General features: G+C 44.4%; 1 protein-coding gene across 1 annotated transcript in view; it reads left to right on the forward strand.

The window, feature by feature from the left end:
- The window catches only part of LOC137422247 (high affinity cAMP-specific and IBMX-insensitive 3',5'-cyclic phosphodiesterase 8B), a 250,684-nt gene that overhangs the window by 221,394 nt on the left and 4,514 nt on the right, over positions 1-24,776 (forward strand). Inside the window, exons 16-19 of the mRNA XM_078771846.1 lie at positions 6,757-6,955; positions 20,188-20,405; positions 22,631-22,769; positions 23,950-24,120. Of these exons, the coding sequence (XP_078627972.1) occupies positions 6,757-6,955; positions 20,188-20,405; positions 22,631-22,769; positions 23,950-24,120 (727 nt within the window). The remainder of the gene's footprint in view (positions 1-6,756; positions 6,956-20,187; positions 20,406-22,630; positions 22,770-23,949; positions 24,121-24,776) is intronic.

The following is a 24,776-nucleotide window of genomic DNA, read 5'->3' on the forward strand; positions in this document are numbered from 1 at the left end:
TCCAGCCTAGCACCAGCAAAACTACGGGAACACTTAAAAAAACAGCACGGCGAGGGCCATGCTGGGATGCAACTCTGGTTTTGGAGCGCTGGTGAAGGCCGATGCACCACACATCATCGTCACGCACTGCGTCCTGCACAGACACGCCCTGGCATCAAAAACCCTGCCTTACCTCCAAAACTGGCCAATGTTCTGAAAATCGTCGTTGAAACTGTGAATTACGTGCGAAGCCCATCTCGCCTTCAGTTGTCTTACCCTTCCTCCCGTCCATGGTACACTGAATCTTGTGGTGAGGCAGTTGCCCTGAAACAACTTGCCTTTGCCTCTTGGAAGGCTAATCCAACTGAAGGAAATCTCAGTTCCTTCCACCAAGCTCGGAACAAGTGTGTGTCTACCCTCAGGAGTGCCAGGAAGCACTATCTCTCCTCACTCAAGAATGAACTCTCAAACCTGTCTCCTTCCTCCAAATCCTGGTGGCGTCTGGTCAAATCCGTTTCTAGTGTTTGTTCCCCCTCCATCCCCTCCCTTACCTCAAATGGCCACACAGTTGACATCGCACGTGACAAAGCCGAATGCCTCAACTCTGTGTTTGCCTCAAAATCCTTAGTCCCAAACCCATCTCTCTCTGTTCCCACCTTTCCCAGTCGAACCAAACTGCTCCTGGACTCTGTGACCTTCTCTCCTGACAAGGTGGAGGAGTTTTTGTCAAACCTCGACTCTGATTCTGCAACTGGACCAGATGGCATCAGCCCACGGGTCCTAAAATCCTGCTCTGCCGCTCTATCTCACCCTCTCTCTGTTCTTTTCACCCTATCCTTTGCTCAAGGTCATCTGCCAGCATCCTGGAAATCAGCAAACATTACCGCTTTACACAAAAAAGGTGCAAAAACAGATCCTTGCAACTACAGACCAATCAACCTGCTCCCAATTATCAGCAAAGTCATGGAATCCATCATTGCTTCGGATATGAAATCTTTCCTCTTCTCCAATGGCTTGATCTCTGATCATCAATTTGGTTTCAGACCAGGTCACTCTACTCTGGACATGCTGCTTCTGCTGTCTCAACAATGGATGGAGGTCCTCAATGCCAAACAGGAAATCAGAGCTGTCTCCCTTGACATATCACGTGCCTTCGATACGGTCTGGCACCCAGCTCTGCTCACCAAACTCTCCTCCTATGGTATCCATGGAAATCTCCATGCATGGCTTGCGGACTTCCTCTCTGGTCGTAGTCAACGTGTGGCCCTGAATGGATTTCTCTCATCTCCCCTTCCCGTTCAGGCTGGAGTTCCCCAAGGCAGTGTGCTGGGCCCTGTGCTTTTTCTGGTCTTTATCAATGATCTCTCCGACTCTCTGGAAAATCCTCTGTATCTCTTTGCTGATGACTCCACTCTCTGCCGCTCCATTCCTCTTCCCTCAGATCGGCAGTCAGCAGCCTCCTCACTCTCTGAAGACCTGGACAAAATCACAGACTGGTCAAACATGTGGAACATGTCTTTCAATCCTGACAAATCTCACACTCTTACTATGTCTCTCCGAAAAGATCGACTGGACAACCCTCCCATCTACTTTCTCAACAATCCTCTCCAAGAAGTTCTGTCGCTCAAGCTTTTGGGTCTCACCATCTGCCATGATCTTTCTTGGGAAAACCACATTTCCAAGCTGGCCTCCAAAGCCAGTCGCCGACTGGGCATCCTCCGTCGTGCGAAGTCCTTCCTAGGCACACCTGAGCTCCTCACCACATACAAGGCTTTCATCCGCAGCTCAATGGAATACTGTTCTCCCCTATGGGCTGGTGCTCCTGCCTCACACCTGGCTCGGCTTCACGCTGTTGAATCCAAAGCTTTCAGAATCATTGGAATCTCCCGCGATGAAGCTATCTCTGAGGGCCTTTCACTCACTCACCGCAGGCAGGTAGGTGGTCTTTCTGTCTTCTACCGACTCCTCTCCGGCCTTGCTCCCCCAGCTCTCTCTGTGCTCTGTCCCCCAAATATTCCTACAGGTCGCACAAGATCTGCCAGCCACCCTCTGATGGTTAAACTGCCGAAATCTCGGCTCTCTGCTCACCTTCACTCCTTCATTCCTCTTTTCTCCCGCCTCTGGAACAAACTCCCACACTCACTTCAATCACACTCCTCCCTCCAGGTCTTCAAAACAGCTGTTCACCACCATCTCTTATCTTCCCCCATCCAAAACCTTGATCTTTTCTACCCCCACTAATTCACCCCAGATCCACCTTGTTTGAAATTCCAACTTCTTTCCTGGAAGTCTTGGCAGTGTCCATATGTTTTATACCTCTCCCACCCCCCCCCCCCCCCTTCCCATGCCTCCCCCCCAAAGCCCTCTCCCTCCCACAGTTCTCTCGATGTCTCCATGTCTCTCGGTCCCTGCTCTCAAATGTTGTGTTTGTGTCCTTCCCCCTCTCTCCCCATCTTGTCTACCGCTCCCGATGTTATTTGTTTTATGTGTCTGTTTGTCTTTCTGTGTGATTAATGTTCGCTCTTTCACGAGCCTCGATCTTGTATACAAAAAAAAACCAAAAAAAAAAACCGTGCTCTGAATCATCGCATCTTCAAAGAGGTGTGCAATGAAATCGGCTCTGAATTCGAAGTCCTTCTCTACCACTCTAACGTTCGATGATTATCACGAGGGAAGGTAGTGAGCCGTGTTTTTGCCTTGCGTGTAGAATTAGCCCTGTTTTTGCGAGAACACCAGCATTGCCATGCAACGCACTTCCAAGAGTCAGAGTTCATCCTCGCCTTGGCGTACTTGGCTGACATCTTCGACGCACTCAATCATCTAAATTGCCAGATGCAGGGAGGTGGAGTGAATGTCATCGAATCTGAAGAAACGCTGAGCGCTTTCTGAAAGAAGTTACCGTTGTGGAGGCGGCGAACAGAGAACGACAACTTCGCAAACTTTTCGCGACTGGACGAGTGCGTGAGCGGGATCGAAGATGAGTCTGAAGTTGGAGGCACTGCTGTACCGGGGGAGCTGAAGCAAGCGATTGCCACGCACTTGGATGAGCTGGGAAAGTCATTCGACGGCTACTTCCCCGACCAAGAGCAATACCCAGCATGGGTGCGGCAGCCGTTTACTTTCGACGTTGCAACGGCAGATGTCAATGACCAATACCTCGATGACCTCATCAAACTTCAGCAGAGCCAGACTCGACAACAACTCTTCGGCACAACAACGCTCTCAACGTTTTGGTGCTGCCAAATGGAAGGGTATCCTCACATCGCTAAAATTGCCCTTGAGATCCTCACGCCGTTCGTTACAACGTATCTCTGCGAGCATGCGTTTTCAAAACTGGTGGACATTAAAACAAAGGAAAGGGGCAGGCTTGCATGCGAAAATGATTTGAGGGTGGTCCTTGCCAAAACAAAACCACGCATTTCCCAGATCGCCTCCCAAAAAGAAGAACAGAAAATGCATTAAGATGCAATTCTTCTTAATTTTTTGGTCAAATTTGAGGGGTTCCGCAACTGTTCGGTGGGTTTCGTTAGGGTTCGGCGCCTTTAAAAAGGTTAAGAACCACTGGTCTAAAGGATGGAAATGTGTAATGGCATCTAAAATGTCTAAAGGGTCTTTAAAAGTCGAAGGGGTCTCAGCAGTCTAAAGGGTCTAAAGGTTTAAAAGTACATTCGAATAGTACATAATTACCCTGCGCTCGCGAAGCGAAAATCTGGGTTAAGCATTCAGGTGCGTACATGTGCCGTGTGCCGTGTCTGCATTTTAAAAATTCGTTTTCTCGGCAACCGTTGGTCTGATTGACATGAAAGTTTCACCATCGGAGGGACTCCTCCTGTAGAATATTTTAATGATTATTATGACGTCATAGGTCACGTGGTACAGGCGCCATCCTGGAAAAACGTCACACCTCTATATCTCTGAAACCACTCCATGAAAAAAATTGAGACCTGGCTCATTGTCAACTACTCCCCATGGGGAATAAGATATGTTAATGATGATGTCATCGGTGCCTTCGTTATGACATCATAATTCGACAAATACAACATTTATCCATCCGATCATTATTAATTGTTTTTCAGCAACTGTTGGTCTGATGGGCACAAAATTTTCACCATAGGAGCGCCTCCTCCTTTCAAATATTTTAATGATAATCATGACGTCATAGGTCATGTGGTACAGGCGCCATCTTGGAAAAACCGAAAAATGTTGCACCTCTATATCTCGAAAACTGCTGCATGGAAAAAATTGAAACGTGGCTCATTGTAAAGAACTCCATATGGGGAAAAGGTGTTGTTAACGATGACGTCATTGGTACCATATTTATGACGTCATAATTCGACAGGGACAACGCTTGGTCTGATCAGTTTGAAATGTATTGAGCGTGATCTATGCAACAATTATATTAGAGAAAATAAATTTATGATGTCATCGCTCACGTGGTCTGGCAGCCATATTGGATCAAAGAAAAAAAAAAGTAAAAAAACAGAAGAGTTGGCTCGCAAGAAGTTGACTGCGCAGGGTAAGTATTCTATGAATACAATCTAGTTAATAGACGTAGTCACGGAGCAACTGACATTCAAACAGTACGCAAGTAACAGATGTATAGTCACGTGGGTTAGTGGCTCGTTATATCATGTTTTCTACACTCTTGTTTTTCAAACTATGGAACCTTTTAAATACCCATTCCTTCCCTGGCCTTTAACATCTATTAATAAACCCAGAATATATGTATTATTGAAGGACGAGACTTATTATGGAATCTAATAAAAGGTAAGGTGAAGAGGGGAGGATGGAAAGAATTATTGGAATGATCAGTGGTGGAGTCCAGTGAAGGAGAGTGAAACACATGTGAATTGTAGTTGATTTCGAGTGCAGTAATTATTGCTCTCTGTTGAATTATCGCCAAAAGCTGTACGTATTCGCCTCTCAGCTGTTGAGCTTAGGTTTGAATCCCGGCCCAGGTGTTTCTGAGGCAGGGCGAGCCATCAGATGGATGTGCACCCTCGGATGGATGTTAAACTGCGCGTCCCTTCTGCAAATATTAGTTGGTGGACATTAAAGGTCCCACAGTGTCCTTCACTAAGAGTGGGCGAGCTATCGCCGGCATCATGAACAAATTACAAAATCCTGCTCTAACCTAGAAGACATTAAAGAAGAAGAAACAACCATGAATTGTAGAGCATCATCTTACTATAATTCACCAAATGTCCATCAGTCTGTCTGTCCGTCCGTTCGAAGGTACCGCAAAAACGGCTGAACCGATCGCAACGATATTTTGGGTGGGTAATCCTGGGATCTCCTGGAGTAAACTAGGGTATATTGTTTTTCAAATTTCAGCTTTGGCCTCCAGCATTTCCAGGTTTTGACTCCCGCATAACGTTATTTTCCCGAGTGCCACACAAACGGCTGCACCAATCACTGCACAGCTGCACCGATCAGACTCGGTGACCTGGGACATTGGGACAAAGACCTTTTATAAGGACATGAGTTGAATCCCTGCTTGAGAGAATGCCAACCTACTCCCCACCATCACGGTCGTCTCTCCAACTCACAATCCCACGAGATATGCGGACAGGACGACCCAAAACCAATTATCTTCTTTTTGATTCGTATATAAACATCATTAAAAGTAAATAATGACCTCGGCCAAAGTTCAAACGACGTGAGTTTAATCTCTACATGAGAGAATTCCACATCGCTATTTGGGCGGTGTATACGCTAACATATCACTGTCTCCATCGATCTTGCCAAGGCCGTAACACCTATCGGCTCAAAATCCTTTTAACTGTTGACTTGGTAGTTTTTACAATGAAGGAAACATTAACAATGTTGTTAAAAGTTTATTTTGTGATTAATTTGTGATTGGAGATATGTTGTTTGGAATGAAAAAAATGTATTGAGTTCAAGTAAATGACGACATGTCGTGATGGTTTATACTTTCTGAACGTGATCTTTGCGGATCGCCAGATGCAGATTCGCCACGGACCCACGATCAATGTTTCTACACGTGAACGTACCCGTTTGTTTGCGAACGGGTACGTTTTTCATGGAAGTCCTTCACAAACTTGCTGTCCATGTCTGACGTGCGACTGAGGGTGCGACATGAATGTGGAATTTATTGGTTTCATGCTTTAGCATTCGCCGTATCTGCATTGCCTGTTTGCTTCTGGTCTCCCACCCGTGCGTAGCATGGGTATCTCACTAGTATATAATTTCAGAATTATTTATATTCAATGAGTGGTCTGTTGGTCCAAGGAAGTAACAGGAGCAGCGAAGCATGTGAAACTTGTATCTCGTGTGAGATGTGAGGGTTATGATGTGGGAAGCCTGGTGAGAATTCGGAGCTGATCCTTGAAAAGGGATTGGCCTGTATATCCTATGAGGATTGGTAACTTGGTAGATTTCAGGAGGCGGTTAGGAGAACACGGCACTCAGCTGGACGAAGGATTGGTTTCAGGTGACTGCCGAAGAATAATTTACCTTGTCATATTTGAAGGTAAGTGAAGCAACAGTCGCAGCACAATCATTTTGATCGAGAATCATGTGGCAGAGGGTGAAATAATCCGAGAAAAAGAAGAAATTGATTTTCCAATGATGTAGATGGATTAGCCAGGTGCTTATCTTACCTTTGGCTTACCTTTACTTACCTTTAGCCAGGTGCTTATCTTTATTCCTACTGATCCTTTGAACGTTTTTGGGGTTTTTTTCTTCTAAACGCCCTTTCCTTCCTCCCTTTTGCCACATTCTACTTCATCGTTTCCTCATTTTCACATCCTACAGGCCCCTCGTCTATCTAGGTCTAAAGGTGTTTGCACGTTTTGGTGCCTGCCAATTCCTTCGCTGTCCCGAGACGACACTTCGAGCATGGCTGCAGCTCATAGAGTCCAGTTACCATGCATCCAACCCTTACCACAACTCCACACATGCTTCGGATGTCCTGCACGCCACTGCGTACTTCCTGCAGAAAGCGAAGGTGAAGGTAAGGTCACGGGTTTGAGGTCTTAATGCAATTTGTTTTTAGCTTTCTTATCTGTCTCTCTCTCCCTGTCTCTCTCTCTCTCTCTCTCTCTCTCTCTCTCTCTCTCTCTCTCTCTCTCTCTCTCTCTCTCTCTCTCTCTCTCTCTCTCTCCATTGTGACATCCTTAATCTCTCAACCTCTAATCTGTGGATTCGGCCAAGGCTGGAATATAATCTTTGCACGACTGCTTCTTATTATCCTGCCACGGAAAGCCTCTGGCTGCCGCTGTGATGCGGATTTTGTTTACACATATTTTGAGTTCAGAGCACTGGGGAAATAACAGGATGTGTAGTTGATATGTGCCGAGCAGGCTGATATACTCACTTCCGGGCTTCCGACAAACAGGATTTTTGAGATTTATTTTACTCTTCTGAATCTAGAAATCCATGTTTTTGAGTTTTGTCTGTTATTAGTTTTTAGCTGCCAGCAGTTGTCTGTTTGCTGGTTGCTGTATGGATGGGTTGTGTTGTCACGGTTCAGATATCATTTTGTGGATGGAGCCAGTTTAAATGCACCCACTTCATTAATTGGGTATTAATTAATTTTATGAAGACTTGGGGTAAACTTGGAAAGAGGAAGAGGCATCACAATTGTTCCACCAAACTTTACAATTGTTTATGTACACAGTTTGCTCATCCTCCATTTTTAGGTTATCCTTGTTTTTATTAACTCTAATGAGATTTATATCCCATAAACTCTAAGATTGCCACTGTGACATCTTGCAAAAAAAAACAACCCAAAACCTCTTGAGTTTATAATTGCATGGAACCCTAAACATGGTTCCGTTACGAAAAAGTAGTTCATTATTTGGTGCTCTGTGCCGTGCTTATCAAATTTCTTCCAAACCCAATTTTTATCACAAATGAGCTCAGGATCCGTGCACGGTCAGTACTGTCAAATCAAACCCCCACCACACACCCCCATACAGAAATCCAGCATCTGGAAAAGGTAAATTTTGTTTCTGTGTTTATTACCTCCACCACCTAAGGTGGATGGAGGTTATGTTTTCACCTCTGTCTATTTGTTTGTCTGTGAACAAGATATCTCAAGTTGAGGACGGATTCAGACGAAATTTGTCAGAGATGTGGTGTATATGTGACAAGGACGAAATGATTAGATTTTGGTGAAGATCCGGATTCGGATCCGGCTACTCGAATTTTAAAAGTGATTTTTCACCATTGGGACACAACACAACAACAGGCATTTTAAGGCAATTTTCCCTGCTAGAGCGGGGGTTAGCCTTGCGGTCCCCATGACAATCTTCTCCATTTTGCCCTATTTTCTGCATCTCTCCTTGTTAACCCCCTTGCCCGCATTTCTTCTTCCACCATCTTTAGCCAAGTCTTTCTCGGTCTTCCCCATCCTCTACTTCCTTCTACATTCATTTCCATCACTCTTCTCAACCAGTCACTTTCATTCTTCCTCAAGACATGACCAAACCATCTCAACCTGTTCCTCTTCACAGCATCAATCACAGGCTCTATTCCCATCATCTTTCGCAATTCATCATTTGTCTTCCTCTCTCTCAACGATACTCTGCACATCCACCGAACCATTTGCATTTCCACCCTTTCCAGCCTTCGTTGCTGCTCTACATTCATGACCCATGTCTCGCTCCCATAAATCATAACACTTCTCACACATGCAGCATACACCTTTCCCTTCAGCTTCAACGACACTCCCCTCCTCATTAGCATGCCACTCAGTTCCCGAAACTTCTTCCATGCACATCTCACTCGAGCAACCGTTGCCAAGTCTGATCCACCTTCTCCATTCAGCATGTCTCCGAGGTAACAAAATGTTTTCACACCTTCCAGCTTCACGCTGTCTCCAAGATGCAACTCAACATTTCCTCCATCTGCAGCTCCCTCTGTGCACACCTTACACATGAATGTAGCTGCCACACTGGTTAATGTCCCTCTCAGACCACTACATTTTTGATGAACCCACTCAGCGCACATTGTACATTGAATGGAGTTCACTCCGACACCCTTCCTACACACAGCACAGGGCCACTTCCCAGTTCTTTCCACCTCACCACATGCTTTACCACTTGCCATCACCTTCGTCTTTCCTATATTCACCTTCAGACCTTTTGTCTCCATACATTCCTTCCACTTGTTCATCTTTTCCTTCAGTCCATCCATACTTTCCGCAATCAACACCAGATCATCTGCATACAACAACTCCCATGGTAAACCCTCCTTTACGGTCTGAGCCAGCACCTCCATCACAGCTACAAATAGTAGTGGACTTAGTACCGACCCCTGATGCACTCCCACCTTCACCTCAAACTCACCACTGTTCCCGTCCTTCGTCCTTACAGCTGTGGGCGCTCTTTTGTACATTGCCATCACTACTCTGATCAACCATTCCTCCACTCCTAACTTCCTCAATGCCCATGTCAATACTTCGTGTGGAACCCTATCGAATGCTTTCTCCAGAACAACAAACCCAAGAAACAACTTCTTCGTCTTCTCCATGTACTTCTCCTACAACTGCCTCACAATAAAGAGCGCGTCTGTCGTTCCTCTTCCTGGCATAAATCCAAACTGCATTTCGTCGATCTTCACCTTCTTCCTTATCCTCCTCTGCAACATCCTTTCCAATACCTTCATTCCAGGCTCCAATAACTTTATCGCTCGGTACGAGCCACACTCCAGAGGGTCACCTTTCCCCTTGTATAGAGGGACGAGGGTACTCAGTTCCCAACCCACTGGAATGCGGCCTTCTTTCATCACCAGATTACAGATCTCTGTCATTCTCTTCACACCCCAACTTCCTGCTGCCTTCAACATATCTCCCACAACTCCCGTCAGCCCTCCCGCTTTTCTACTCTTCATTGCTTTTATCGCTTCCTCAACTTCCTTCTCAGTTTTTCTTCTTCACCAAATTCTTCACCATTGGGAGATTGGGCCAAAAACGATACATAGCGGGATATCTCAAAAAGTTAAGGACAGATTTGGACGAAACTTGGTGGAGAGGTTGTGTGTCTGACAAGGAAGAATTGCTTCAATTTTGGTGAAGATTTGAATGTGGATTCGGATATGATAATTATTAATTTTTTTAAGTGAATCTTCATCATTGAGAGATCGGGTGAAAAGCGATATATAACATGATATTTAAAACAGTTATGGAAGACTTGTGGCAAAACTTGGTGAATCAGGTGGTTAGGTGGCAAGAACAAGCCGAATAGATTTTGGTTCAGGTCCGAATCCAGATCCGGCCTATCAGTGGGATACAAAACATAAACTGTTCACCAGGCGGAGGTATGTGCTCTACCGAGTGCCGTTCTCATTATACTTGGGACATCATTGATTAAGCATCACAAAGGGGGAAAAAAAAGAGTCGATTTCACTTTTTCATGTGTACCATGGAAATTGGTGAACATTGTCATTGTGTTTGTGTATCCATGGAGTGACCAACCAAGTGATCATGCCAGCTATAATAACAATGTATAGAAATCTCAAGGCAGCCAGCCATGCTGCATCAATTGCCAATACACTTGAAATTGAACGGAAATGACACCATAAAAACCCAGATTAAAAAAATAAAAGAATCTGAGCTTATACAAGAATAAAGACGTTATCCGAGGGTCGTCTTATGCTTGTGTAATGAAGACAAACAGATTTTTCAAACCAGACTTCATATGTGCAAGGGGCTGATGGGAGACTCAGAGGTCGTGTACTCACCTTTCAGCTGTCGAGTCTGGGGTTGACTAAGTCCTCGACTCTAAACTGCCACATTGGTGCTTCTCAGGCAAGGGTCGCTGAGTACGTCATCCTTTGTAGGAGATATGCAACGGGCGGTCTAATCTGATATTATTTGCTGGTAGATGTCAAAATCCCATGGCATATCTCAAAAGAAGATATTAGTCTTCATTTGCTGGTTGGTGGCTTGGCCAAATTCTAAATTCCTGTCCTTGTCTACATTGGGTAATTGGTGGCGTATCTGCACTTGTATAAATCTTGCAAAACCGCAGCCAGGTGCGGTATTACGCATGAACGAACTTGCACCCAATCTTATTCCACTAAGCTTACATGATGTATATGATATTGTTTCAGCCGTCAGACTCGTCCCAGAGGCCTGGTTTTAATCCGGCGGGTCGCGTAAAAGTGACGGCAATGGTCAACCGTTTAAATGCTGTGTTACTGTTCAGAGTGTGAGCCCCAAAGCGGTAAACCGTCACACCAATTGGCATCACGTGTCTTGATCTGATTAGGCCGAGCAACCTAAGAAACATGACATGGTCTTCCATGCTGTGTGAATACCGCATCCAATTAATCCCTCAATGGGTCCTCTAAAACCACCAAATGAAGCAGCCACCATGACCAGAATTCACCCCTGAAACCAGCTATCTATAATAATAATAATGTTTGCGTCCGTAGCTAATTACCACCAGCCTTGGACGGATGAGCCTAACCAGCTTTAACTCCTGAGGCGACCTCCCGATTATGGCAGTTATTGCGCGTGCAACATGGAAGAGACACAAAGCATTTAACTACATGAAAACACGGGTTTATTCCGAAACCCAAACCAAGAACATGACAACGAAAAAATGTAACAATAATGATTTATAATAAAATGAGACGTGGAGTGAAAATAAAGCAAATAAGGCTAAGGTAATATGCTAAGTTGAGGATCCTCACATACGGACACAAGCACGCACACAGGGAGAGGTAAAAAAAAAGAAATTCACGGTCCGGCACACTCAACTGGCCCCAAAATGGATCCTGTAGTAAGGTTGGCAGCTGTTAAAGCCAGAGCCACCAGGCGGGAAGCTTGGCAAAATGGCGATGTCAAACGACGTGCGTCGAAGGCCTCGTGGGTGCCCGGGCATGAGGCAAGTCGTGAAGACTGCCCTCTTTCTTTCTCCTCCACTTGGGAAGGACAGCGCAGCCTTCAGCTTCCTTCTGAGCCCAGCAATCGGAGCTCCCTCACGATCGCCACACAAAACCAAGAAAAAACTCTCCTCACAGAGAAAACCAAAATGGCCAAGCTCCTTCACCAACCACCAACTTCTTCTTCGAGCTTACCCCCATCATCCGGCCATGTCATTTGGGAGGCGTGGCCTGCCGGCCCTGTTCCTCCGCCAACCATACCACGGTCGTTCCGCCTCTCGTGGGCGGGTCTTCACTGTATCATGCCCATGGAGCGTGATTAGCTTGGCCAGCTGCCATTTTGCTTGACCGGTGGTACTGGCAAAAATGTTAGGGATGGCCACAGAGGGTTTCACACACAGGGGAAATTAGCCTTAAACCCTATTGCTAATTAACACGGCATTATCCCTTGTATGATGTACATTTAAACACAACCTTGAGCGACATTTTCCCTACTTATGTGCATTGAAATGCTCCTACACGTCACACAGTCCATGATATTCCCTATTCAATCCTACCTTTTCAACGGTATTCTCTTACCTACCCTCATACAACAACAACACCAACAACAACAGGCATTTTAAGGCCAATTTCCCTGCAAGAGCGGGGGTTAGCCTTGCGGACCCCATGACGATCTTCTCCATTTTGCCCTATTTCTACATCTCCCCTTGTTAATCCCCTTGCCCTCATTTCTTCTCCCACCATCTTTAGCCAAGTCTTTCTCGGTCTTCCCCAACCTCTACTTCCTTCTACATTCATTTCCATCACTCTTCTCAACCAGTCACTTTCATCCTTCCTCACCACATGACCAAACCATCTCAACCTGTTTCTCTTCACAGCATCCATCACAGGCTATATTCCCATCATCTTTTGTCTTCCTCTCTCTCAACGATACTCCACACATCCACCGAACCATTCGCATTTCCACCCTTTCCAGCCTTCGTTGCTGCTCTACGTTCATTACCCATGTATCGCTCCCATAAATCAGAACACTTCTCACACATGCAGCATACACCTTTCCCTTCAGCTTCAATGACACTCCCCTCCTCGTCAGCACGCCACTCAGTTACCGAAACTTCTTCCATGCACATTTCACTCTCGTAGCCGTTGCCGAGTCTGATCCACCTTCTCCATTCAGCATGTTTTCACACCTTCCAGCTTCAATCCGTCTCCAAGATTGAACTCAACATTTCCTCCATCTGCAGCTCCCTCTGTGCACACCTTACACTTGAATGTAGCTACCACACTGGTTAATGACCCTCTCAGACCACTACATTTTTGATGAACCCACTCAGCGTACATTGCACATTGAATGGAGTTCACTCCGACACCCTTCCTGCACACAGCACACGGCCACTTCCCAGTTCTTTCCACCTCACAACATGCTGCATTCAAGTGCTACATCCACAACATGCTACATCCACTTGCCATCACCTTCGTCTTTCCGATATTCTCCTTCAGACCTTTTGTCTCCATACATTCCTTCCACTTGTTCATCTTCTCCTTCAGTCCATCCATACTCTCCTCAATCAACACCAGATCATCTGCATACAACTCCCACGGTAAACCCTCCTTTACATTCCGAGCCAGCACCTCCATCACAGCCACAAATAGTAGTGGACTTAGTACCGACCCCTGATGCACTCCCACCTTCACCTCAAACTCACCACTGATGCACATCAACGGTTCCCAACAGACTATCCTTCATTGACATCCAACCACTTTCAAGCTCAACTACATCATCCTCTACCATACTCGGCCTCTCTTTTATTGCCTCTCTCACTGTCACCTCTTTGAACCTCCACACCTTCATTCTCGGTTGGTAGTTCACCTGCCGAGCTCTCGTCGCACCTTTCACCCTTATGTCGCAGACAACCAAGTGGTGCTGTGAAACAGCCTCCTCTCCTGGGATCACCTTTGTGTCCTGGAGGTGCCCCCTATCTCGCCTAAGCACCATCAAGTGGTCAACAGTTGTCGTCGACCCACCTGACGTGTATGTAACAAGCTTATTATCCTCTTTCTGGAACTGAGTATTCCAAATCAACAAACCAGCTCCATCAGCAAACTCCAAATTCCTTTCACCTTTCAAGGTCCCACATGTCCATTTAGGTCTCCTGCTACCACAACCACTTCCTCATCTTTCACGTTTTCCATCAGCTTCTTTATTGCACACCAGAACTTGTCCTTCTCTTCATCGCTCCGACCGACATGCGGAGCATATCCCGAGGTGACGTTCACCAAGAGCTTTCCAATCATAATTTTCACTATCGTCAACCTTTCACTCGCTCTAGTCACACTCGCCACACTGTCTACAAACTCCTCAGAAAACAGGACACCAACACCATGCACGCCTTCCGGGCACCCTTGCCACACAAACTTGTATTTCTGTCCCTGCCTACCCTTCACAATTCTCACACCACTTCCCTTCCATCTCGTCTCCTGCACACAACATATGTCCACTCTTCCTCTGACCAATACTTCCACCACTTCTCCTGATCTCCCTGTCATTGTCCCGACATTCCATGTCCCAAACCTCAGAAACCGATCTCCACGTCTGGCATCAGACGTTTCATCGTCATAAATGGAGTGATTTCCACCCTTGCTTCGATTGGGTTCCCCACCTTGATTTTTGACGAGAGGGGGGTGAGGACCCCCCACGGGGTACTTCCCGCTGTACCCTGCCCATATGTAATTGTAATTGTCATGGTTCCCTTTTTGAAGCAATGTTTTATGGCCGGATGCCCTTCCTGATGCCAACTCTTTTGGTCGCCTCTTACGACACGCAGGGATACGGTGTACCTATTCTAAACCGGGGTACCTACCCCCATGAACATAACAATAATGTTTGTGTGTGTGTGTGTGTGTGTGTGTGTGTGTGTGTGTGTGTGTGTGTGTGTGTGTGTGTGTGTGTGTGTGTGTGTGTGTGTTCCATAACTCAAAAACAATGATACCTTTTGTGTTCTAATCCATTCAATGTGTTAATACTAGCTCTTCTATAAGCCTCGACTATGTATAGAAAAAGAAGTAGTATATAATTCAATTGAAATAAAATTAACATTTCAAAGATTATATAAAAAAATTAATTCCAGAAGTTTACCGCCAGTGTCTTATACACCACTTTATTTAACTAGGGCATGCCCGTACTATATATAAGCTAGGACGTGCCCGTACGTGGGTGCCCGTTCCTTGCAAAAAAAAAAAAACTGCAAAAAAAAAAAAAACTGCAAAAAAAAAACAATGGTTTGGTCCATTCACAACGACCACAGAACCCCCCCCCCCCCCCCCTCTATTTACATGAATGGTTTGGTCCATTCGCAAAGCCAAAGCGAACGACCACAGAACCCCCCCCTCTATTTACATGAATGGTTTGGTCCATTCGCAAAGCCAAAGCGAACGACCACAGAACCCCCCCCCCCCTCTATTTACATGAATGGTTTGGTCCATTCGCAACGGCAAAGCGAACGGCGAACGGCTAAATCGCCATAGCTCGGTAAGTACTTGTCCGATTAATTTCAAACCTTGAAAAGGCACATCCTCGGGTCCCCAGCAATATACCTGGCAAGTTTCAAGTATATCGGACCGGTAGTTGTCGAGAAACAGCGGTCACAGACAAACGTACAGACGTACAGACGTACAGAGATTACTGGAATTATAGATAGATACGTTAAATTATTTCTTCATATTTGTTGTTTGTATCCTTTATGACATCCTTAAAAACAGCAAGTTTCTGTTTGGAATGATTTTCAATTTTGTTTGACTGCTAGACAGAGTAAAAAAAATAGTATCTCACTCCTCTGCGCATGGGTGATTGGGTCAAATTCAGAGCCAAGGTACTGCTAAACTCCAGGTTAGTTTTCAGATTCATTTTCCGATTTGTGTTCAATATAACATCCAATTGAAATCAAGTTGTTCCTCGATCATAAACTGATGTCTGTAGACAGACAGATGGACAGACAGGCAGAAGTCAACCTATTGCTTCATCCCGTTTTTTGCTTCACGTGTGCGGGGTAATAAATGATGCCACAAACAAACAATCCCCTTAGTCCACTACCGATTACGTGTCCACGGTACCAATGCATGAAGGGGATCCTTAAATAGACGAAACATTAAGGCCTCAAAGACACCACAAGAGATAGGCAGAGTGGGTATGGACAAGACAGAAGAGAGTTGATGCCAAACCTGACAGAGCTGGTGGAGAGGAGGCGAACCGCGTCAGGGAACTGCGCCTGTCCGCAGCTGTAAAAGGGCCCTCTGGTCTACGTGCTATAATGTCCTTGGGGAGGACGAGAGGCGTGGCCGGCTGGGTGGGGGTGTGGCTTTCCTGAGCGCGAGCAGTGCTTGACGAGCAGCCTTCTGTGCTGTGCTCCGTTGGTCCCAGGCATCTGCTCATTGTCGTTCATCTGTCTCCCGCCCTTACCCTGCTGCATGCACTTTTATTACTTCAGGCCCACATCTCATGCCGTGACATCCTTTTTACCCCCCTCTCTCCCCCCGCTCACTCATCTTTGGGGATGCCAATCAGGCTGGTGTGGAGAGATCTCGCCGGGAACCTTTCCGCCGTAGCTCCGAGACAATCCATGGCGGTTCCGATGCTCATCTGGCTTTGCCACCTATAATTGTGCCTTACAGCCTTGCAAATGTGAAAAGAAGACATAAACGACAGATTATAGAGGGAAAAGCGGTAAAAACGGGATCAAGAAGATTGATACTTTTTGACACAGATATAGAGATGGGTGGCATCGTTTGACCATTACATGAGCGATGCATATCCAATATCACAATTAATTACTTTACGCTTATGCTCCGCATTCACTTAATAACTACACTATATTAAGCATATTAACCCACTAGGAGTCATTTCCACAACAATATCATGCATGTTGCATCCTAATTTGCAATTGATGTCTAATCCATGCAAAAAACAATCAGAGAAAAACAATTATTGAAAGCTCTTTGAACAGAAATAGAGCAACAAATGACAACAAAGGATATGCATGTGGGTGCAAATGCATGTTTATGCTTAATATTGAATACATATATATTTACATGTGTTAAAGCATACTCTGTCACTTTAGAACTCTGTATTGATGATATGTTCACAAGAATCAATTCCAAGTCTTCATTGTATCTGCATTCTGTCGAGTGCCGCATTTCACCTGTTGCTGTTTCTCCAGGCTTGATATCATTGGAAAGCCGGAAGATTGAAATAATATATACGCATAGCCATTGATCTGGGAAAGATGATATTCCGGCCAAGGGTGTTGCCTTGTCAAGTGATAAGTAGAAATGAGGACTAAAAAGATGTTTTGTTTTTTTTAAACTAGCATCTCATGCTATCAAAGTAAACACCTGAGCTTGGGCCAAAATATGAAGCTGTCTCTCGGTATGAAGGCTGATCATAGAACCTGACATGCTAAAGGGACTTTTTGTTTTTTTCCATACTCCATACTCTGCCACAGAGTGTCGGTTCTGCCGAAGAGGCTTAAATGTGAGGAATACACCGGGTTGTTTGTCATTGTCTGCCCAGCTGAGCAGCCATGGGAATCAAACTCACGCTGGTGAGGGCAATGCAACAAGGCCGTACCCACTAAGCAGTGAGGGCAATGCAACAAGGCCGTACCCACTAAGCAGTGAGGGCAATGCAACAAGGCCGTACCCACTAAGCAGTGAGGGCAATGCAACAAGGCCGTACCAACCAAGCAGTGAGCTGCTTGCTAGAGGAACAGCTAGTTGTTTAAAAATAATAATAATTGCCCAGCCCCTGGTAATTCTCAGTATATAATTCCATTTTCTAACACAAATCTTTTGCAGCACAACATCATGTCCAGGAAAATGTCAAGCGCCATTCTCACGTTGGAGTGTTCAAAAAGTTATACGAGTGAGACGCCCACGTTACTCAAAATGGCAAAACAAATGAGGCGTATAAAAGTAAAAACATATCAATGTATTTCCTTTCCAATCTGAAACTAGATGGTATTCATAGAATACTTACCCCGCGCAGTCAACTTGATGCGAGACAACTCTTCTGTTTTTGAAGGGTTATTTTCTTTGATCCAACTCTAATACATTCTCTAATATAATTGTTGCATCGATCACGCTCAAGAAATTTCAAATTGATCAGACTAAGCGTTGCCATGTCCAATTATGACATAATGAAGGCACCAATGACGTCATTGTTAACATATCTTATTCCTCATGGGGAGTACTTGACAACGCACCATGTTTCAATTTTTCCACGGAGCGGTTTCGGAGATAGAGGTGCAACGTTTTTCCAAGATTGTGTCCGTACCACGTGACCTACGACCTCACACTTATGAATAAAAAATATACAGGCGGGGGCACTCCTATGGTGAAAATTTTGTGTCAATCGGACCAAAGGTTTGGCAAGAAAATTAATTCTTAAAATGCAGACACGCATGTACTCCACACGTACACATGCAACCGATCGCTTAACCCTCCTTTTTGCTTCGCAAGCGCAGGGTAATTACTTACAAATTGAAAGGGAAAAATTAATATGTTCGCTCATCTTGGACAATCATGGGTGTCTCGTGATAAGAATGTTATGAACACATCCACAGATTGAAACTATATTTTTCAAGTAATCTTCATTACAGTTAGAAGTAGACACTGTTTTTGATGTTTTACCTGTTTAACTGTTTTACCCGACTGTTTTTGCCATAAACTTAAGGTATGAATGCAAATTAGGTTGATCTTGTGATGGGTCATGTGATCTACACAAAACCATAAAGCTCTAGAAGTACCACAACTGGCAAAAGTCTATCCAGACATAAAGAAAGGGACAGGTCAACTGTTGAACAGGTACCCACAAGGAACCAGGAACAGTAATCGGTCAAAGTGATTTCTGTTCAAACCAGTCAAAGCGATGACGGCAATGTGAACTTGCAGTTGGAAAAGTAAGCGGAAGGGGATGCAAAGACAGACAACTATGACTCAGGTCTGGCCAGATCATATCTGTGAGTTGTTATAGGTACCATGTAAACCTGTACGAACCTGTTTCATGGTCGGGTTGTCGGCAACTAAACCGTCCTCTCCACCAGGTTTCCTGGTGAGGAGGGTGCATGGATATGGACACCCAGCAGGGTTAAAAACAAAACCCGTCAAAGGGCAGAGGAGCTGCTTTTGAGCCAATGGCCATCCATTTCTGGTGGAAACTATTGGGTACCTTGTTCTTGGAGGTTTGTGGCAGATTTGCACTCCAGCCACTGTAAAATGCTTCATTCGGCAACATACACGACATAAAAACGCAGAAATAAAAGATCTCTAAACATCGATTTCATAGATGATGCAGTCATCTTTGCGGAGACTGCATATCCTTATGGGAGTCCTCAAGGCACTGAATGAGGAGGTGGAGCCACTAGGATTATGGGTCTCCCGTGTCTCAACTAAGATCCAGACTTTCACTGACATATTGGATCTATCCTGTCTGTACCTGTCTGTGGCGAGGATGTCGAAGTCACAGAGGGATTCTCTTACCTTGGCAGTGATATTCATGTCTCTGCATGTTGTGAGCCAGAAGTCTATAGACATTTGTGTCGGGCCTGGAGAGTTACGGATTCACTGGATCATGGGGTGTGGCGCTGTCGGTATCTATGCAAGGGGAAGAAAGTTGGAGTCTTTAGGTCCTTGGTGCTTCCAGACTACTCTATGGACGTGAGACTTGGACTCTGACCAAGGATCTGAGCCAAAGACTTAACGCCTTCGGTACTGGTCTCTCCGGAGAATCCTTGGCTATTGCTGGTCAGACTTTGTGTCCAACGAGCGTTTGCTGAGAGAGACTCAGATGAGATTTGTTACCTGTATAGTCCGTAAGCATCAGCTGCATCTGTATGGACATGTGGCTCGTTTTCCTGACGCTGATCCTGCTCACCAGATTCTCAAAGTGAGGGAGCCTCGTGAGTGGAGGAGGCCAACGGGCCGACCAAATGTCTCGTGATTGCAGCAGGTTGTTCAACATCTCAAGGAGATGGGGATGGGCCAGACATCTGTCTGGGGGATGACCAGACGGAGGCCCCTGGAGTACCTGTGGAAAGTGGACGTGGTGACATGTTGTTCCGGCGCATACTCCCATACCTGAACTGAGTTACTACTTCTACTACTACTACTACCTGATAAGCTCCAGTTATGACTACCTTCTAGAGGGGTCAGCTGAAGAAGGTTTCAGATTTTCATGTGAATGGCCTTCTTCAGATACGAAGGGCAACCAACACACACACACACACATGCAATATCAAAGTAATAGCCACTGGTTTTTCTATTTCATTTTAAGGGAAAACCTCTCAAACTGGTGTGCAGGGAAGTATGGAGCCATTGGATGAAATTGCTGGCCTAATCGCAGCGACAGTTCATGATGTCGATCACCCTGGGCGAACCAACTCCTTCCTGTGTAACGCAGGCAGTGATTTGGCCATACTGTACAACGACACGGCCGTCTTAGAAAGTCATCATGCTGCACTTGCTTTTCAGCTTACGGTGAACGACGAAAAGGCCAACATCTTTCGGAACATGGAGCGGTGAGCCAGACACTTGTGAAATCCAAATTTGCAGACATAAACTTTCCATGCAAAGCCTCAAACTATCAAGCATTCTTTGTGGTATTTGATAATTGATTTCCACTGTGTATGAAGAAGATGTAACATGAAGTTGAATTATCTAAAGTTACCAAAGATATATCGGTGGGTTGTGAAGGAAGTTCCTTATTATTACTGACAAGATGAAGATACCTGATGTCAAAGGAGGGCAAGCGCAAACTTTGGCTTTGGAAAAATAATTGTAAACAATTACAGATATATTCAAAATACACCGCCCCCATGCCAAATAAATAAATAAACATATTCCAGCGCAGCATTGCTGGGGCGCCCTGGGCACCTGGCGATTCCTGCGTTCAGTTCATAGAGACGGTATTGGTAGGGGTTAATTGGTAGGGGTTATGTACAATAATTGATTGATTAATTGCATGATTAAAATCAAATAGTAATCGTAAAATATTTTCTTAATCAATTGGCTAATAGCATACCTAAAGCACCAGTGCTTCATCCGAAGCTGTAACTTTTTGAACATTAATTAAATAGGTCATTAATCAAAAATATTAAATAATTAATTGATTAATCTATAAATAATTAATCGATTAATTGATCAATCATTAAATCAAAAATATCCTTTAAAGCCACATGACTTGGTCCCTGCCGTGTCCAAATATCAGCTTCCGAGCTCAAAAGGTGCCTGAGATATTGCCCAGATGAGAAAGAAAATAAATAAATGATGAATAATGAAAATAAATCAATGATTAATCATGAAAATAAATAAATAATAATCATGAAATAATTAAGTATTTAATCAATTGGCTAATATCATAACTAAACCACCACGGTTTCATCCGCATCTGTAACTTAAATTATTTTAATTAATTAAGTCATTCGTCTGATAATTAAATAATTAATCGATTAATTGATGAATCAATAAATCAAAAATAGCCTTTACAGCCAAATAACTTGGTCATTGGCATGTCCAAATATCAGCTTCCTAGCTCAAAAGGTGCCTGAGATAATGGCCAGATGAGAAAGGAAATAAATAAGCCCTTAATTAATCGGTAAAAATTAAGTAACTAATCAATTAATTGATTAATCAAAAAACCAAAAATAACATTTTTGCCAAAGTACTTGCTCACTATTGTGCCGAAATTTCAACTTCGCAGCTCAGAGGATGGCTGAGATGTCGCCCGGACAAGCAAAGAAACAAACAACCGGAGTGAAAACTGAGTACTCCCTTTCAGCGTGCGTCATTGACCCCTCCGTTGCCCGGCAATGACGTTATGTAGCACCTGGAGATGGCATAGGAGATGGGCGGTGTACAATACAGGCTTATTATGTCAGCTTAATGGTCAAGCAATAGCAGATCCATTTATTTAACCACTTAATATGGAGCTGGCAGGATGAACAAGAGGTATGCAAACACCTTTGAGCTGTCACGCCTGGGTATGAATCTTGGCCCAGTTCTGAATTGTCATCCTGGTGTTTCTCAGGCAGGGTGATTAATCAATGTCCTACCCCAAATTGACATTAAACTGGGCATCCCATTTGCCGGAATTAGTTGGTGAACGTTAAACACCCCATAGTGTCCTCGAGTAGTCGGTGAGCTGTCGTTGGCATCCTGAACAAATTACAAATTCCTGCTCTAACCTACAGGGGGCACTGCATCAGTGGTACAGCTGGTCCCCAGGAAGTAATGCTACCCACGTAATCTATTTCTAATTCCTAGTTTAATGGATATCTAATTTAATCTCTACCCATAGGGTTGATCCATGCCCTATCCATTAAATGCTGAGCGTCAAGCAAGGCAGCAGCACGTACCAATGTTAGTCCTTGGTTTCACTCAGCCCAGGGTCGGAATTGACCAACCGACCTCCCAGACTCAGAGTGGATGCTCAAACCAAAATCAGAAGAATACAAAATCGAGAAATTAAAGGCAAAAATAAAACTCAACAGACAAATGCAACCTTTTAATTATTTTTTTAAAGAACGTTATGACGACCAAACCATCTACTTAACCCTTAACCTGTTATTATTTGTAAGAAGCCAAAAATAAATGGATCAAAAGAGATGTGTTTGTGGTCGAAGCAGTGAGATGTCATGCTAATAGTTATTTTGTTATTTGAATAAACCAATCAAAACGTTTCTTGTAATTCGGCCCTGACTGGAGACCGTATCTGCCTTGTGCCCCTTCACTTGTGAGTGTTCAGGAGCGAGTACCGCAGCCTTCGGCAAGCCGTCATCGACATGGTCCTCGCCACGGAAATGACGAAACACTTTGAACACGTGAACAAATTTGCCAACAGTGTGTGCAAGTCTGCTATTGGAGGACACGATGGAGGGTCATCGGTAAGATCGTAGCATTGCGTAATTACTTGTTGCTCAATTTACCGAACGTGATAAAGATTGTTGTCCTGCTTTAAGATCTCTTAAGCTATTTGCCCTACAGCATGACGTCAAAAGTTAAGAACATCATCCCTCATATTTGTTTGACCACTCTTAATCTGACCCCTACCCTTTGACCTTTTTGGCCTGGTTAAACCTACCATGAGCGATTGCTCCTGCCAGCCTAGCTCTCCGGGTCACTGGGACACCTTTCCCACTACATCAAAGTGGTCGTCACATCAGGAAGGCTGCGAGTTACACTGTAACCTACGGTTATTGCCATTGTCATTACAATAATTACAACTGCTACCTTTTGTAGTGCTGAAGACGTTATAGAAATAAAATGTCAAGTAAAAAAGATTATTTATTTGAAGCCCCAAAAGGAAGCCCCTTTTACTACAACGGATGATCCCATAATACATGTTTTATTATTATTATTATTGTCCTTGTTTCTTGTTACCTATCATACAGGTGTTGTTGTTTCAATGTTACATCCTCTGTTTCTGTTATTATTTGTAATGGGTGTTATTACCTGTGACTTGTTACAGGTCTACAAGAGCTCCGCATGGTTGTTGTTGTTGTGGTCCTTGTTGGGGTCGATTTTTGAAATGTGCACCCATTGGTCAGACAGCTTCCGGACCCACCGACATTTGTCACTTGGCTCCACCCACCATGGCACCCAGACGAAATAATATGGCCGCTAACTTGGTTTTCTAGTGGACTTAAGATACAGGCCTGAAGGCCTCTGCCGATTATACAAAAAAATATTAGTAAGGTTTAATCAAGCCCATAACATACACTGTACGCACCTCCCTAAAAAAAATAGCATTACGTAATTTTTGAACGACCCCATATTGGGGTCAAACAATCTGTGACCATGTGACAAGTTAGCCTGTTCTGATATAACCGTGGTGAAGGGTGACGTGGATGAGAGGTGTCACATTAATTATTATTTAATAGCGCATTAAATGTGTGTTTCCCAACTGTGCTGTTCGTCTTTTAAGAGTGCTTTAAATGTGTTTCCCAATCGGACCGTTACCAGATTTTGTCACAGGTTGTGACCACAGTGCGGTCATTCTTGTTGTTTTAATATTAGGCCTTTTGTTGCTGCTCATGTATTTGCACGTTATACCGTTTGCGATAGAGTGACGACAGCAAAGACAACGAGAATGCAAGCAATCCTGTAAGCTCTCCCGAACGGCGTCTGCTCATTCGCCGGATGCTTATCAAGTGTGCAGACATCTGCAACCCTTGCCGACCACTGGCACTCTGTATAGAGTGGGCCGGGCGCATTTCGGAAGAGTACTTTGCTCAGGTACGACCGACATGTTTTGCACTCTTTGCAAGCTCTTCGCTGCCACTGCTTTCCTTTGCGAACACAATGATTGTAATTGCCTTTCATCTATTCAACCCTAATGCCCTCACATTGATCCATTTATTATTGGACTTCTGCCATTTTCATTTTTATAAGAAAAAGCCATTATACTGTTGAGGTTTTTGTACACTGTGGTGTGTCATGAGGCCAAGCATCTGAATCTATAAGCAGCACAGTTACCACCTGCAGGCCAAATTCATAATTGTATTGAAATGGAAAACCAAATACTGCATTGGAGTCATCAGAAGGAACCAGAAGAAGTAAAGAACTAAGATGGAGTCATCAGGTGGAACCTGAATCGGATTCGGGTTTCAGCTGCGACTCCTCTACCCTCAAACCTATCCCGGTGCAGCCAAGTGAACCTTCCAGAAAAAGAAATTCTGCAAGAATTCACTTCTGTGAAGATGGGTAAAGAAAGAGAGAAATAAAGAAGAAGCAAGAATTAGAATGAATAAAGAGAAATATGAAAAAGTAGAAAGAAATGTAAAAGGAACAAATATGTTGGGAAGAACCCAGACAGATAGATTTCAGCATTTCTTCTTCAAATAAAAATGCAGCAACAGTTACAAGCTACCAGAGGTCCATCAGCAGGGAAG

This window comes from Myxine glutinosa, chromosome 2 (genome assembly GCF_964187855.1).
Source record: "Myxine glutinosa chromosome 2, kmMyxGlut1.1, whole genome shotgun sequence".
NCBI lineage: Eukaryota > Metazoa > Chordata > Myxini > Myxiniformes > Myxinidae > Myxine > Myxine glutinosa.